Source organism: Podarcis bocagei (assembly GCF_964188305.1).
Source record: "Podarcis bocagei genome assembly, chromosome: 8".
NCBI classification, from domain to species: Eukaryota; Metazoa; Chordata; class Lepidosauria; order Squamata; family Lacertidae; genus Podarcis; species Podarcis bocagei.
Window position 1 is genome coordinate 67,844,687 of NC_138133.1, and position 15,746 is coordinate 67,860,432.

At 44.1% G+C, this 15,746-nt stretch overlaps 1 protein-coding gene across 4 annotated transcripts in view; it reads left to right on the plus strand.

The window, feature by feature from the left end:
• Nucleotides 1–15,746, plus strand: part of CPQ (carboxypeptidase Q) — a 185,897-nt gene that overhangs the window by 51,239 nt on the left and 118,912 nt on the right. For all 4 annotated transcript variants that reach the window (XM_081204846.1, XM_081204845.1, XM_081204847.1 and 1 more), the window contains one exon: nucleotides 9,875–10,082. In XM_081204846.1, the coding sequence (XP_081060972.1) occupies nucleotides 9,875–10,082 (208 nt within the window). The remainder of the gene's footprint in view (nucleotides 1–9,874; nucleotides 10,083–15,746) is intronic.

Genomic DNA, 15,746 nt, shown 5'->3' on the forward strand with positions numbered 1-15,746 from the left:
CCTCCCTTTTTTGTATTCTAACTATTAATTATCTCAGCAAATCCTTTCCATCTTTCACTGTATTCTGTCCTTTAGTTGTCTTAATTTATTTTAGCCTTATCTTACCATAAAAAAGAAAAAACCTTAGAACTTAAAAACTTATTTATACATAACTCCTTATAACATTTCTACTAAAGCCTAATAGTTTCATTCCAAGATTTTCCTAACAGTCATTAATTTTGCAATATTTCTCTAAATGAATTTTTAATCTTTCTGCCAATCTTCATCCACCGTCTCTTCTTCCTGGTCTCGGGTTCTGTCAGTCCTTTCTGTCTGTTCCATCTAGTCCATCAACCTGGTGATCTTATGTCCGAGGCTCTTAACTCTTTTCCATGTCCCTTCTGCAGATCTTCATAATTGTACCTGCACTTTACTTTGTCTTCTGCTGGTCTTGTACTTAATTTCCTTCCTTTGTCTCTGAGGAGTAGATCTCGGGGGAACAACCTAAGAATGTCTTTATCCCCTCTCGACCGGTCAGCCCGTTCTCCATGGTTAGCACTAAAATCCAAAAAATATTCCAAAGCATACTTCAATGTCCCTCCAAAGTTGAGGGCCTCGACCACTCCAATCTCCTCCTGGCCCAAAACCAAATCCCAAAAGTCAGGACATCCCTGCATAGGAGGATATGACCAACTTGCCATCTCCAGTCCCAACAGGACTCCGTCTCTCCAAGTCTGACTCACTCCAGATCCAGTCACCAGAAAAGACAGCTTATGTTCCTGCAAGGCCACATCTCTCTCAACTTGTATTACTTGAGGTTCAACAACAACCTCCTCCTTTGTCTTCTCCGCGGCTTGCCCTGTCAGGGCAAATTCCTGGGTCAATTCTTGAGCAGGTTCTATATCAGTGTTCACTGTTTGACCGAAATTATCAATTGCAGTAGTCATCAAATCCATCTTCGCATGAAGCTGCTCCAACAAAACACTTGTCCTGCACAAAGCAGACACTAAGGCTTCCTGTGTCAACATTCTTGTCCAAGGTCAATGTCTGTTTCTCACGATCCTTAATCTCTACAGCTGTAGAGTTCCCCAGGTCCACTCCAACAACAGTTCAAAAGCTCCCTCTAGAGGAAACAATTTCTATTTGTATCCATCCTTTTACAAGCAGATCCAGCAACAAAATTGCTTTCGTTTTTCAAATCTTTGTTCCTTTTTAGTGCAAAAGGAAACATTGGAGTCAATATGTTTCTCTTATTTGACTATCTGTCAACATACGTTATTATTCACAGTCAATGAACTTTCCCAAAACATCTATCTTTGACAGCCTGTTCCCAGGTTCAAGACGATAGGAATTTATCTTTCTTTACTCCCTCTCCTGCAGGCTTGAACAATTTAAGATTCCCCCCCTCTTCTCCTGCTTCCAAGGGGGTTTTTGTAATTTTAACCGATGGAAATTTAGTCCTTTACAGATAACTTTCCAGACTTTAGCTTGCGATGTCTTTGCTTCAAGCTATTTACAAAAGCGGAAGGCGGACTTCCTGTTTAGACCTTCCCGCTCTGTGCCAAATTACGAAGTTTAATAATCCAATTTTCCGTTCTACTCACGGGTACTTGTTTAGAGTCCAATTGTCCACAGGAAAAAAGTCAGCGCTCTCCGACAACAGCAATGCGGCTTCACTCCGTGAAAAGAGCAATCGATTCGAAGCACCGCGCCGCTCACCCCACGTTGCTCCGGATCCCCATAGCCGGGTTTCCCCACGAGTAGGGGAGGCGCAAAAGGTGCTAGCTGAATCCCAGGTCCACAGGCTTCTCCTGCCTGTGGTTTTTGATGGGTCTCCGCCTCGCCGTGGCGGTCCAGACCCTGATTTTCACGGAGCGGATTCCTCCAGATCAGAGGAAATCCGCCATTGCCAGTGGCGCTAACCCGGAAGTCTGGGGATTCTGCTTCTGGAGCAGAGCTCCCTTTGCTCTGTTCTGATACTGACCTATCACCTTTCCTTTGTTTCCCTTAATGGCTTATGGCCCAGGTGATCACCTCATGAAGCTAGCCTGACATATTTTAACACTCACTAAGATTCTAAGGATTAGAACTTTGGCACCCACAAACTCATAGCAGTGTGCTCTCCTAGCAGAAACACCCAAACCACAATAATAGCCAGGGGAGAAATAACTAACATGGTAACATTGACAACCACTCTCATAAAATGCCCAATAAACCCATTACTCACCATTCTCACAGTTGTTCCCAATGGTGCAGCCCCATTAGTCATGATGGAAAGGCACCAGTCAACATATGGGAGGAGTGGGAATGCCGTGATGACATCATGTAATTTGTTCTGTACTCTGGCTGTGTACACACTGTACACTTTTAAGCACATGACCTCTCCCAAAGAACCCTGAGAAGAAGAGGAGGAGGAGGAGGAGGAATTTGGATTTGATATCTTGCTTTATCACCATCCAAAGCAGTCTCAAAGTGGCTAACATTCTCCTTTCCCTTCCTCCCCCACAACAAACACTCTGTGAGGTAAGTGGGGCTGAGAGACTTCAAAGAAGTGTGACTAGCCCAAGGTCACCCAGCAGCTGCATGTGGAGGAGCGGAGACGCGAACCCAGTTCACCAGATTACTAGTCTACCGCTCTTAACCACTACACCACACTGGAGAGATGTAGTTTGTTAAGGTCTTGGGAATTGTAGCTCTGTGAGGGGTAAGCTACAGTTCCCTGAATTCTTTGGGGAAAGTCATGTGGTTTAAATGCATGGTGTGTACGCAAACAAGGCATAAGCCCGCTTCCAGGAAGACCACAGCACTTTCTCCAGCACAGCCAGTATCACATTTCAGGGCTTTGGAGGAGCCATACCACAAGGATCCCTCAGGCAGGGGTTCAAATTCCTTGACACCTCAAACACAGGTCACAGAACAACCCTTTTGCATGAGAAGCAGGTTCAAAGGGAAGGAAAGGGACAGGTGTCATTACAGTCTCAACAACCAAGCTGCAGTAGAGCCCAGCCGCTGGGAGGAAGCCTTCAGATAGAACCTATAGGCAACAAGCCTCTTTGAGAGCAGGAATCCTACGCAGACAATGTTGCAAACAGTATTCCTGTGTGTACAGAGCATGCTATTTGTGAGGGAGAGAGGATAGAGCCAATAGGAAGAATGGAACTCAACGGGAAACTCAATGGGAAAGAGCACTGCAATCATAAATGGGGAGAGTGGGAGAGGAGGTTGAGACAGTCCATACCAGGGAGAAGGGAATGCAACCAACACAAGGCAAATGTGATTTCTGGGGACCTGGTGGGCAAGGACAATTGGGCTTTCAAGTCAACCTGCATGGGATTCAACCACACATCCTGTTTCTTGCATCGCATTCAGAAACCACCCGACTCCTGTGTTCCACACGTATGGCTGCCAGCGAGAACTATATGCAATGAATTCCTGGTCAGACCTGTGAAACGCAAGACCCTGGAAGCAGTTTGCATTCAAAGGTCCTACTGGGAGCCAATCGTGTGTGTATATGGCAGTGCCTTGAAGTCATTTCCACATAAATGCGTCCTAGGAGAGAGTCGTGGGAATAATCCGGTGTCTGAAGAACATAGTATGAAAAATGTGTTCTCTTTCCTGTACATTCTAATGCTGGTTAGCTCAAGTTTCCCTAAAATGTACAATTTGAAACCTAATCATGAATGCAGATTTGTTTAGATTTGTAATAATTAATGAAGAGGTAAATAAACCAGAATTTAGCAAGCCCAGAACGAGACATCAATGCTGTCACTTTCTTCAGTAACTGCCATCTGTTATAGTGTACCATTTGTCATCCAAGCTGTTGTTCCACTGAATCATAGTTTTCCCAGGGCATTTAAATTTAACCAAGAGTTTGCTGTGTAGCTGACACCTGTTGGAAAGAGTGGAAAAAAGTATAAGCCTCAAAATAAAGCAAAAGAGAATATCAATTCATCCTTCAGCCCTTTTCCTTGAATGCCTGCTGCTCCCGGTATTAACACAAGCTGTTTACAATGCAAGAGGAATTTTAAGGCCCACGGGAAGGGATATGCAGACAAATGTTGAAAATGTCAGCTGAGTAGGTTTGTTCAGAAGTCAGTGGCAAAACAATGACTCCAATGTAGTCGACTTTCACAAATGATATTAGCTCAATATTAGATGCTCTCTTTGGGTTCTATAAATCCCCCATCTATTGGGAATATGTTTGCTGCTGCTTTTCTATAAGATGGGTGTAAACCTTTTGTGAAATCAGGAAGCAAGTAAACCCTACTAAATTGGGAAGCACAAAGCAAACGGCGAAATCTCAAACACGTTAATCATCCCATGCCTTAATCCGTCCTTGTGTGATTATTGAACGTTTTGGGTATGTGTGATGTGATATAGCCATATATAAAGTATACAGGACACTACAGCTGAAATTTAGTCCATTTCAAATAGCAAACAAATGACTCTTCATGGTAGTACACCTGTCCCTAAGTCCCTGCCAACTGTTGCCATTTTTATGATTAATCTGTTTTGTTTTGCTGGGTTTCTATCTTGTTTTGTTCACATGGCAACAGTGGAAATCAGACAGTAGGGAAGTCATAAGGCTAATCATACCCAAGCACCACACAGTACATGCAACCTTAGCTACAATGTCCTTAGTCATATTTTATAACAAAACAGAAGCCAAAGCCATTTTCTAATTAATGTACTTTTGTTGTCGTTTAGCTTCAAACATTTGCAGATGAAATATTTAGCTTGATCTTCAAAGGCCTCTTCAGGCAAAGGGTCTGAGGAATGAAGGAGAATCATGCTCTCAGTATGTGCAGCATGTCTTTGAGTTGCCAGCTAGTTCAAGGTCTCGGGTCCTTGTTTCTGGTAATTGCGCTTCTTCGAAATCTGTGACTTTTAGATGCTTTGTTCAATTAACAAGCGCTGCAGTGCAATTTAATATGGTTCCATGGGCAAATCCCACCTTTGCTAGCTCTTAAACAAGGGCAGCGTGGCAGACTGTGGAAGTGATGGGAGTGAATTGTGTCATTATTAAACACAAAGAAAAGGCCCATTCAACACATGCTGTTTGGCTGTTCCGCAATATATTTCCAGCCTCCTAAAAGTACCAAGAAGGTCCTATGTGGATCTGCAACTATTTGTAGACAGCATCGTGGTAGTCAAAACACATTGGTTGCAATGGCAGGTGGGATTGCTGAAGTCTTTTTCCCCAGACACCCACCCACTTTTTACTTATTTCTTATTTTTGCCAAGTTAAATGTGTGTAAGTTGCGGTCTTACGGTACTTACACCACATCTTAACCTTTAATACAGATTTCTTCAACCTTAGGTCCACCAGATCAGAAAGGCCAAGTTGCTTCCTTTTCTGTTTGAAGAAATATTATTGTTACAGAACACGTTTCCCTTAGTACACCCCTTTGCTGTTAAATAATTTTTGTCTGCTTCTACAGAGAAAGTAGAGGAAATGATTTATTGCTAAGTTGATATCTGATGCATTTGAAACATGCAAGTTCTTTCTTGGGGCAAAAAGAAAACAGCCTTCCAGTTTGATTTGTTCTCTTCCAAATTGCTCCAAGGTAGATAGGGCTTATTTGATAATAGAGCCTATATGAAAACAGCTTTCTCTTCCGATCAGCTGTTCATAAAGAAGCTATGTTACCTCCAAGCTTTGCTAAGGATGAACTAGGATTGCTTCCTGCAGCATTAACATTCTGTGAAGGGCTATCCTGCATTATATAATCATGTAATTTTGCTCACTTTATCCAGGCGAGCTTTATATCCTGTTTCCAACTGGTATCATTGATTGACTCCAGACATGTCTTTCATTTGTTGAAGCATCACAATCTGAGTCAGGTTTTTGCAAGAAGACAGTCTAAGATCAGTATCCTGAGCGTCATTAAATTTCCCTATATATATTGCAGTGGCTGCAAAATAAATGAAAAAGACAGAGCTAGACAGACAACATTGCTGTAAATTGTTTTGGTGCCTCTGAAGTTTAATCTGAAGTTGAGTTAGCTGATGGCACTTCTGATTTTTCTTATTTCATATTGCTGATGGTTATTATTACTATGTTTGTATATAGGTATATTTTAATGTAATTGTTGTGTCCTTTGGCTAGCACAATAAACTTATTGAACGGGGCATGCGGGGGGAATCTTTAAAAAAAGAAAGATAATACTCAACTCCATATACTTGCTAAACTTGTTCTCTGAGCATAGCTTTTAAAAATCTGGATCTGTACCTTGACAATAGGAAAGGAGATTTTGTGAGGCTCTTGGAAGTGATTGTAGGATTGAGGGCTCACCCTCAAGGACCACCTCTTTCCATATGAACCTACCTGGACCCTGAGATCATCTTCTGAGGCCCTTCTTCATGTGCCTCCTCCTCGAGAGGTCCGGAGGGTGGCAACACGAGAACGGCCTTTTGTAGAATGCTCTCCCCAGGGAGATTCTCCTGACACCTTCATTAGATGCACCTTTAGGGTCCAGGCAAGACCCCCCTCTTTAACCAGGCCTTTGGTTGGTTGACACCCAGTGCCCTTTTAAAATGTGTTGGAGGGGTGCTATTAGGTTGCGTTTGTTTTTGTATTATGTATATTGTGTTTTTATGTTGTGATTTTATGTTGTAACTTCCCTGAGACCTGTGGAAATAGGGCGGTATACAAATTTATTAAATAATAATTTTAAAAATGCTCACTTACCTTTTGCCCCACACTTTCATGGCACAGCTCTGCATTTTCCCAGTCTGTGTCAAAACACATCCCCCCCCACTGCTTTCACCCCAGAAAACCTGATCTTTACCGCTGAATCAGAGCAAAAGGCAATTTGGATTTGCCATTTTCTCGGATCCAGCGGTAAAGAGCTGTTTTTCATGGGGAAAGCGCAGGGGCAAAGCACACACCCAGCACTCAGGCACAGACCTGGAAAGTCCCGACCTGCACCTAGAAATGTGGAGCCTAGCTAAGTGTGGATGAGCCCTGAGACTTCCCCTTCCCCCCAGAAGATAGTCTTGGCCCAGGTAGGATGAGTTATGTAAACTCCTTTCATAGATTTAGGCTGTAATCCATTGAACAACATTCTGATTTGACTTAATACTTATATGCCGCTTTCCCAACAACCAAAGCAGCTCACAAGACTAAAAGAATCAACTAATAATAACAATGCTACCTGGTTTTGTAAAATAATTTTTTTTTTCGAGGGAGGGTACAACAAGCACAATAAAGGGATCAAAGCAACAGAGCATATTGAGTTGCCTTCTACTATGTAAGGCCATTGGTCCATCAAGCGTCGTATTGTCTACACTGACTGGCAGCAGCTCCCCCAGGGTTTCAGGCCGGCTTCACTCCCAGAACTAGCTGGAGATTCTGGGGGTTGCACCTGGGACCTTCAGCATGTAAGGCAGATGCCCCATTGCTGAGATACATCCCTTCTCCATATATTAAGCAACACAAAACAGTAGACTTACAGTACAAGCCTATGCATGTTGACTCATCATATGCAAGTCCCTGCTTGCTGGGTGGCTGGCAGGTAGAGGGAAGCGGGGGCAGGGGGAGGTGATTTGGTATTTAAAACACCTGCACCCTCCCCCAGTTTCTAAATTCAGAATAAAAGAATAAATGAGCAAGCAAGAACAGAAAGGAATGGGGGGAAATCCGGGCTGCCACCGCATTCCAAACTACAAACCAATGTTTTATCTAGATGTTGTTCGGTTTCTGTGGTTGGCCAGTGATAAAGGCACAGCTGTGTAGCTATACCAACCTGTTCTGGCTTTGTTTTAAGTTGTAGTGTTACATTAACTATATCATGCTGAAAACATACTGTTTATCTCTTAATTATCACTCCCAAGATTTAAGTTTTGTTTTGTTCCGTTAACTATTTGATAAGCAGGCGGTAAGCAAATGATGAAATGGCACCTTTTATCGGTCCCTGCAGAATATACTATTTGTTGGAATGAGGACGTAGATAGCCTTGCTGAGTTTCAGGTCACAAAGGGGTATGTTAGCTGGGAGCAGAGATATTACAGAGCACAAGTAGGAGTTGTAGATCCCTGGCACCTCTGTTTACGTAGCTCCCCTGGCCTGCCTTTGCCAAGCATGGCTATTGCTAGCCTTCATCATGTTACCACGTTTGGAGACTGGGTCCCAGTCAGTTATTTTTCATAACACCCAAGCTTCTTGCCAAGCCCACACATTTCTCTGTGCTTTTGTTCTTCTGGAGGTAATTTTGCGCATTCTTACCAAAGAATATGGCCGCATTCACATTTCACCACTTTAAACAGTCATGGCTTCCCCCAAATAATTATGGGGGCTGTAGTTTGTTAAGGGTGCTCTCAAAGCTACAGCTGCCAAAGTTCCCTGTGAAGAATAATTTATGGTTAATTTATGGCTCTGGGTTCTGTAGTTCTGTGAGGGAAATAGAGGTCTCCTAACAGTTATCGGATGCGGGTGGTGCTGTGGGTAAAACCTCAGCGCCTAGGACTTGCCGATCGCATGGTCGGCGGTTCGAATCCCCATGGCGGGGTGCGCTCCCGTTGCTCGGTCCCAGCGCCTGCCAACCTAGCAGTTCGAAAGCACCCCCGGGTGCAAGTAGATAAATAGGGACCGCTTACTAGCGGGAAGGTAAACGGCGTTTCCGTGTGCTGCGCTGGCCACGTGACCCGGAAGTGTCTGCGGACAGCGCTGGCTCCCGGCCTATAGAGTGAGATGAGCGCAAACCCTAGAGTCTGTCAAGACTGGCCCGTACGGGCAGGGGTACCTTTACCTTTAACAGTTATTGGCACCTTTAACAAACTACAGCTCCCAGAATTCTTTGGGGGAACCAACAACTCTTTAAAGTGGTATCATAGTGCTTTAAATGTGTTATGTACTGAAGTTCTCACCCTGGGCCAGCAGGGGGATACTGTAGATAGTTTTCACTCATGTCCACATATGCAAATAAGTAATTGAAAGTGACGTTCAGTGATTGGATAGTTACAGAAAGTTGTTACTGTTGCATTGTAGTTGAGCTCTATATAAGCCGGTTGGCTGAACCCTTCAGCTGAGTTCTGTTCTGGCCTGTGAAAAAACCAGAGCTGTCTGAAGAATTGCTGTGTCGTCTGATATGTTCACCCACAACTTAACAAAATGTATGGTGTGAATGTGACTCAAGCCTTTTTGAACTCAGTGGGGCGTACCTTCTGAGTAGACAAGTGTAGGATCGCACTGTTAGGGTCTGTGAATTGTTAGTGTCCAGACCGGGGCTGTTCCTTCCATTAGGCAAAATGAGGCAGCTGCCTCAGGCAGCAGCAAGGTGTACATGGGCCCCATGTCTCAGCGTACACTCCCTTAAGCTAGCCTGCTGCCACAGGTATATTGGAGGGTGATGCCTTGTAATGAGTGTTGAAGTATTTTATTTTATTTATTTTTTGAATTTATATACTGCCCTATATTCAGAGGTCTCAAGGCGGTTCACAGAATAAAATCAAAACATAAAACGACAAAATACACAATAAAAACAAAACCGAATGCCTGCCCCCAAGACCCCACATTTTAAAAGGGCATAAGATTCAACAGCCAGTCCAGTCAGCCCTTGAACCTGGAATGGAGAGAGGGCACCATCTTGTGCTTTACCTCAGGGGTGTCCATAAGTATATAAATGTATTAGGAACAGCTAGTTCTTTGCATATATATAATGAAAATCTTCTTCAAATAACACCCCTAAGTCCTGTCTTTAAGCACTGGGCTATGTTGTCTTGGTAGCTGAAGGGATGTTTTTCTCAGGAGTTGTTAAAAATAACAAGGCTGATAGCGATCTCGAAAAATCCATCAGGATGGGTGGGCAGAGCTGGACAGATTTTGGAGCACTATTGTCTGAATAGTGTCATTATGTACTGTATAACATGTTTAATTTTTGTACTTTCCATATAGCCCACACACTGGGATACAAGAATACCAATCTGATGTACCCAAGATTCCCACTGCCTGCATTTCAGTGGAAGATGCTGAAATGATGAGCCGGATGTCTTCCCGAGGCACCAAGATTGTTGTGACCCTGAAGATGGGAGCCAAAACCTACCCTGATGCTGATTCCTTTAACACAGTTGCAGAGATCGTTGGGAGCACATACCCCGAGCAGGTGGGTGACACTTGGGGAACAAATTAAGCACGCCACTGAGATTATCCTAACTCATGCTTTCAAATTCACTGTAAACACACTGAGGTCTGGTGTCAACATTAAAACCGGGGATTGCCAACCGTTTTGAGCTGGTGGCCACGTTAGAAAATGTAGGGAAGAACTGTGGGAGCCAGTCACAAAATGGCTGTTGTAGAGGCATGCTGTAACCCAAATGGCTGTGTTGAGGGCATGGTATAAAAGAGATGACTACAAGATGGTGCAGGCGCCATCATTAGCAGCTCTGTCATTGGGTGAAAATGTGCCCACAACTACCAGCACCAGGCTCACTCACAGAGACAAACTCTTTCTACGTCTCCACATTTCTATATTCCTTATAGACAGGGCCAGTTGTACCATTAGGCAAAAAGTGGTGACAAAGCATTGGAGGGCCGAGCCGTGTGTGCCACTGTCTTTCTTGGGGGCAGAGAAGGATACTGTCCTATCACCAGTGCTTAAGGAAGATTTTTATATGTGAAATTCAGGCTACCATCTTGTCCTTCCCCTCAGACAGCAAAATGCCCACAGAATAATTCTTTCTCAAAGTGATGTGGCAATTACTCTCATTTTCAGCAGAATTTCTGTTAACAAAAGTGAAGGTTTCACCCCCCCAATTAAAAATAATAATAATATGGCTGAAGTATGAATTCTCCCTTTTAAAAGAAAACAATGCTTTTAAAATGGAGAATTTTAATAAGATAACTTCATTACTTGTTGCTGCTAACTGCGTTGTAACTCCTTTACCATAAGATCAGAGCTAATAGGTTTTCCAAATGTGCATTTAATATGCAATGAAGATATATATTACAATGCATGACATTACATCATCTAATAACTATAGACCTGCTTTATTCCCTCAATACCCACCTGGCTCTCAGATCTGCTGAGGCTGGTGTTTCAGGGACCCCTGTTCCCTATCCAAGATGGATGGTTTAAGAGCTGTTAATAGATATGCCACCCACTTCGGATTTCTTGCCAAAGATTTAGAAGGCCAAATCTGCTATTATTGTGCTTCTGAATTTCAGGTTAGATTACTTGTCTCGTAAAAAAAGAAACAGCTGCTTTCTTTTTTCCCCTTCAGGTTTGCAGGCTGTAGCACAAAGTGAGTCGCAGTGGCTGAATCTGGCATTGCTTTCTGTTGCAACCCTGCCTCTGATAAAGTGCAGGAGTAGCACAGGGCTTAGTCTCAGCAAGGGCTTCACTCTGCCGCTTGTTTTCAATGCCGGAGCTCAGCCATGTACCTTAGGAGACACCCTGAGCATGTATACAGTTTCAGTTTCCTCATTTTGAATAACTGGAGCCAGCCTTCATACAACTGGGATTAGGGAGTGGTGTTTCTGAAGGGGCAGTTTCCGGACAAGTTTTGTTTTTCACAGATGACACTGAAATAGAAATTGGAAAGTAAATCCTAAAGAGGAATGAATGCTAAAGAAGTTCCTCTCTCCTTTTCTTTTATATACGCTCAGCGACAGTGTCAAAACCCTAGCCACACAATTGTTCCTTAACCCTTACCTGATAAGCTGGACCTCTGTTTCTTTGCTTTAAAAAGTTAGAGGATTTGTCAAACATGGGCTACAACTGCGGCTATTTGCAGGCCCTAGGAGTGGAACCAGGAAGACTATGATTTCAGACACTGTGAAGTGAGCATCGTCCCCAACATGTAGCTAACCCCCCCCATCCAGCATAAGATACAGTGGGACGCGGGTGGCGCTGTGGGTTAAACCACAGAGCCTAGGACTTGCCGATCAGAAGGTTGGCGGTTCGAATCCCCGTGAGGGGGTGAGCTCCCATTGCTCGGTCCCAGCTCCTGCCAACCTAGCAGTTCAAAAGCACGTCAAAGTGCAAGTAGATAAATAGGTACCGCTCCGCTGGGAAGGTAAACGACGTTTCCGTGCGCTGCTCTGGTTCGCCAGAAGCAGCTTAGTCATGCTGGCCACATTACCCGGAAGCTGTACGCCGGCTCCCTCGGCCAGTAAAGCAAGATGAGTGCCGCAACCCAGAGTCGGCCATGACTGGACCCAATGGTCAGGGGTCCCTTTACCTTTACCTTTACCTTTAGCTATACAGTAATTGAAGACAATAATTCCTCCGTGCCACTAGGTGGTTAAGTCCAACCAAATGAATGCATTAGCTCCTCCTTGACGGAGCTGATGGAGGTGGTCTTGGGTATGGTGCCACGAAGGAGGTTCACTTGATCCTTCTCACACGCTGGAAGCATGCATGAGGGCATCGTCCTGGGCAGCCCCACCCAGCCCATCCACATGTGCACAGGCAATGTGTTTGGCAGCTATCCGAATGAGTTAGTTGTACATACCAACACACATGTGTAGCATAATCCTGCTTGTGTAAAGGAGATCTACCGTATGTGCACACATTTCACAGCCACTGAATGTGGATCTGGCAGAGTGTGTGGCCGCCACACACGTAGGTGACAATGGACAGGGATACCTGGCTTTCATTTATTTTTATTTATTAGATCCTACTCACTTGTAGTTTCAGTGTATGCAAGTGCTTGTTTTAAACCCCATAAGGTCTCCCAGGCTTAGTGTTCTTTTGACACTTGTTTGTGGGTGGGTTTGATGTTGCATCAAGTTCTTATTGTATTCTGTGTTGAAAACTTGCAATAAAAATTCATATATATATATATATATATATATATATATATATATATATGCAGGTTTTGGTGTCTTCGGGTGTCTTCCCGTGTAAGAGTTGGGGTGTCTAGGCGACGTTTCGACGAGGTCTCACTCGTCATCTTCAGGCTGGTGCTTTCGGCTTCTTGTTACTGGAACAGAGCAGGGTCTCATTGTTTGAGTTCCTATAAATACTGTTGAGGGGGTGTGGTGTATAGCCTCCAACGTTCTGGGCAGAGAGGAAGTTCCCAGGTTAGTGTGTCTTTTCTTCTTTTGTTCATTAATTACTTGAGGGATATCTTGAGTGATTTCTTGAGTGATATTCTGAGTACCACTTAGGAGGGTCATTAGGTGTGGATTAGTTGCTAAAGCTTTCGTGTCTTGACCTCTTGACCTTGTGAAGAGTTTTTTCTGAGAAGATGGCTGTACTGCACTTAGTTGTGCTCTGGCTTGGCTTCGTGTATAGGGGCGAGCTGTGGTTTTGTGCCCTGTGCCAGCCAGATCTGTGTAGGGATTGCAGGGGGGTGCAGCATCCGGAGGTGCCACTATGGTTTGGCTACTGGATGGTGTCTGTAATTTATCTGTGGAGAGGGTCTGGGTTTGGGTCTGGTGTGGTTGATTGGAGATGGCGTTCTGTGTGCCTCTGGTTCTGGTGTCGGTTTTTGTGGGGAGGGCTATTTTCCAGATGTCTGGCAGGCGGGACGTATCGTCACGCTTGTTCATGTTGTGAGGGTGTTTCTCTATCTCGATGGCTTCCATGATTATTCTCTTGTGGTGGTGTTCCATGTTAAAGAGCAATTTGGAATCTGAAAAATTAATTTCGTGTCCTGTTTCTTTCATGTGTTGGTAAAGAGAGGAAGTTTTTTCTTCTTTTTTGACGGCATTCTTGTGTTCTGCGATACGTGCATTTATTCGTCTGTTTGTTTGTCCAATGTACGTGGCTGGGCAGACTTTGCAGGGTATTTCATAGACCCCTTGGTTTTCTAACTGGATTTTATCTTTGGGGTTTCTGAGGATATTGGCTATTTTTTGGTTGGTGCAAAAGGCTGTTTTGATATTGTGTTTATGGAGGATTTTGCTAATTTTATCTGTAGTGCCCTTGATATAAGGAAGGAGGGCCATGCCATTGTTTTCTTCTGTGTCTTGCTTTTTGGGGGGTGTTTCTTTTTGGATTAGCTTCGTAACCCTGTTTTGCTGGTATCCGTTGGCGATTAACACATTTGAAAGATTCTGTAACTCAGTTGTCAAGTGGTCTTTGTCAGCCAGGCGTTTGGTTCTGGAGATGAGAGTCTTGGCTACGGAGTTTATTTGTGCAGGGTGGTGGTGTGATTGTGCATGTAAGTAGCGGTTGGTGTGTGTTTTTTTCCGGTAGATAGTGTGTCCTAGGGAGCCATCAGGTTTTTTGTAGATTAGGACGTCAAGGAAGGGAAGTTGGTTGTTGGCTTCTATTTCCATAGTGAATTGTATTTTGGGGTGTAGGCTGTTGAGATGTGTGAGGAAGCTATCTAGTTTTTTCTTCCCGTGTGGCCAAATTACAAAGGTGTCGTCAACATACCTGAGCCAAAGTTTGGGTTTGTGTTCTGACTTGTCTAAAGCATTGGTTTCAAAGTGTTCCATGTACAGATTTGCGATGACCGGTGAGAGGGGTGATCCCATAGGTGCTCCTTCTATCTGTTTGTATCTTTGTCCATTGTGGATGAAGTACGTGTTGGTTAGGCAGTGGTTGGTCAGGTCCAGGATGTATTCGGGGGGATTGTATTTGTTTTGAATGGCTGTCAAGGCTTCATTAATGGGCACTTGTGTGAAGAGAGATACAACATCGAAGCTCACAAGTAGGTCGTCGGGATGTAGGTTTTGCTTCTTTATTGTTTCTATGAACTGGAAGGAGTTTGTAACGTGTGAAGCGATAGATTCTGCATAGGGCTGAAGTTGCTTAGCGAGAAATTTAGCGAGATTTTGTAGAGGTGAGCCTATGGAGCTGACTATTGGTCTGAGTGGTGTTCCTTCTTTGTGTATCTTGGGGAGACCGTAGAGTTTGGGGCATCTGGATGATTTTTCTCTGGGGATGATTCTTAGCTGGATTTCTTCACTGATAGGAGAGGCTTTTATTTTGGATTTGGTGGTTTTTTCCAGATAGGTGGTGGGATCTGTTTTTATAGGTTGGTAGGTAGGGTCTTGGAGTAGATTTGATAGTTTTGCTTGGTAGTCCGATGTGTTCATCACAACAGTGGCATTACCTTTGTCTGCTGGGAGAATGATTATGTTGTTGTCTTTCCTCAGGTTGGTGAGTGCTTTCTGTTCTTCTTTGTGTAAATTGCTTCTGGGTGGTTTGCTGGAGCAGAGGATGTTGGTGACTTCAAGTCTGATTTTATTGGCTTCATCTGGGTTGATTTTGGTTAGGCTAGCTTCGACTCCGACCCAAACCCAGACCCTCTCCACAGATAAATTACAGACACCATCCAGTAGCCAAACCATAGTGGCACCTCCGGATGCTGCACCCCCCTGCAATCCCTACACAGATCTGGCTGGCACAGGGCACAAAACCACAGCTCGCCCCTATACACGAAGCCAAGCCAGAGCACAACTAAGTGCAGTACAGCCATCTTCTCAGAAAAAACTCTTCACAAGGTCAAGAGGTCAAGACACGAAAGCTTTAGCAACTAATCCACACCTAATGACCCTCCTAAGTGGTACTCAGAATATCACTCAAGAAATCACTCAAGATATCCCTCAAGTAATTAATGAACAAAAGAAGAAAAGACACACTAACCTGGGAACTTCCTCTCTGCCCAGAACGTTGGAGGCTATACACCACACCCCCTCAACAGTATTTATAGGAACTCAAACAATGAGACCCTGCTCTGTTCCAGTAACAAGAAGCCGAAAGCACCAGCCTGAAGATGACGAGTGAGACCTCGTCGAAACGTCGCCTAGACACCCCAACTCTTACACGGGAAGACACCCGAAGACACCAAAACCTGCATTCCTGTACCCG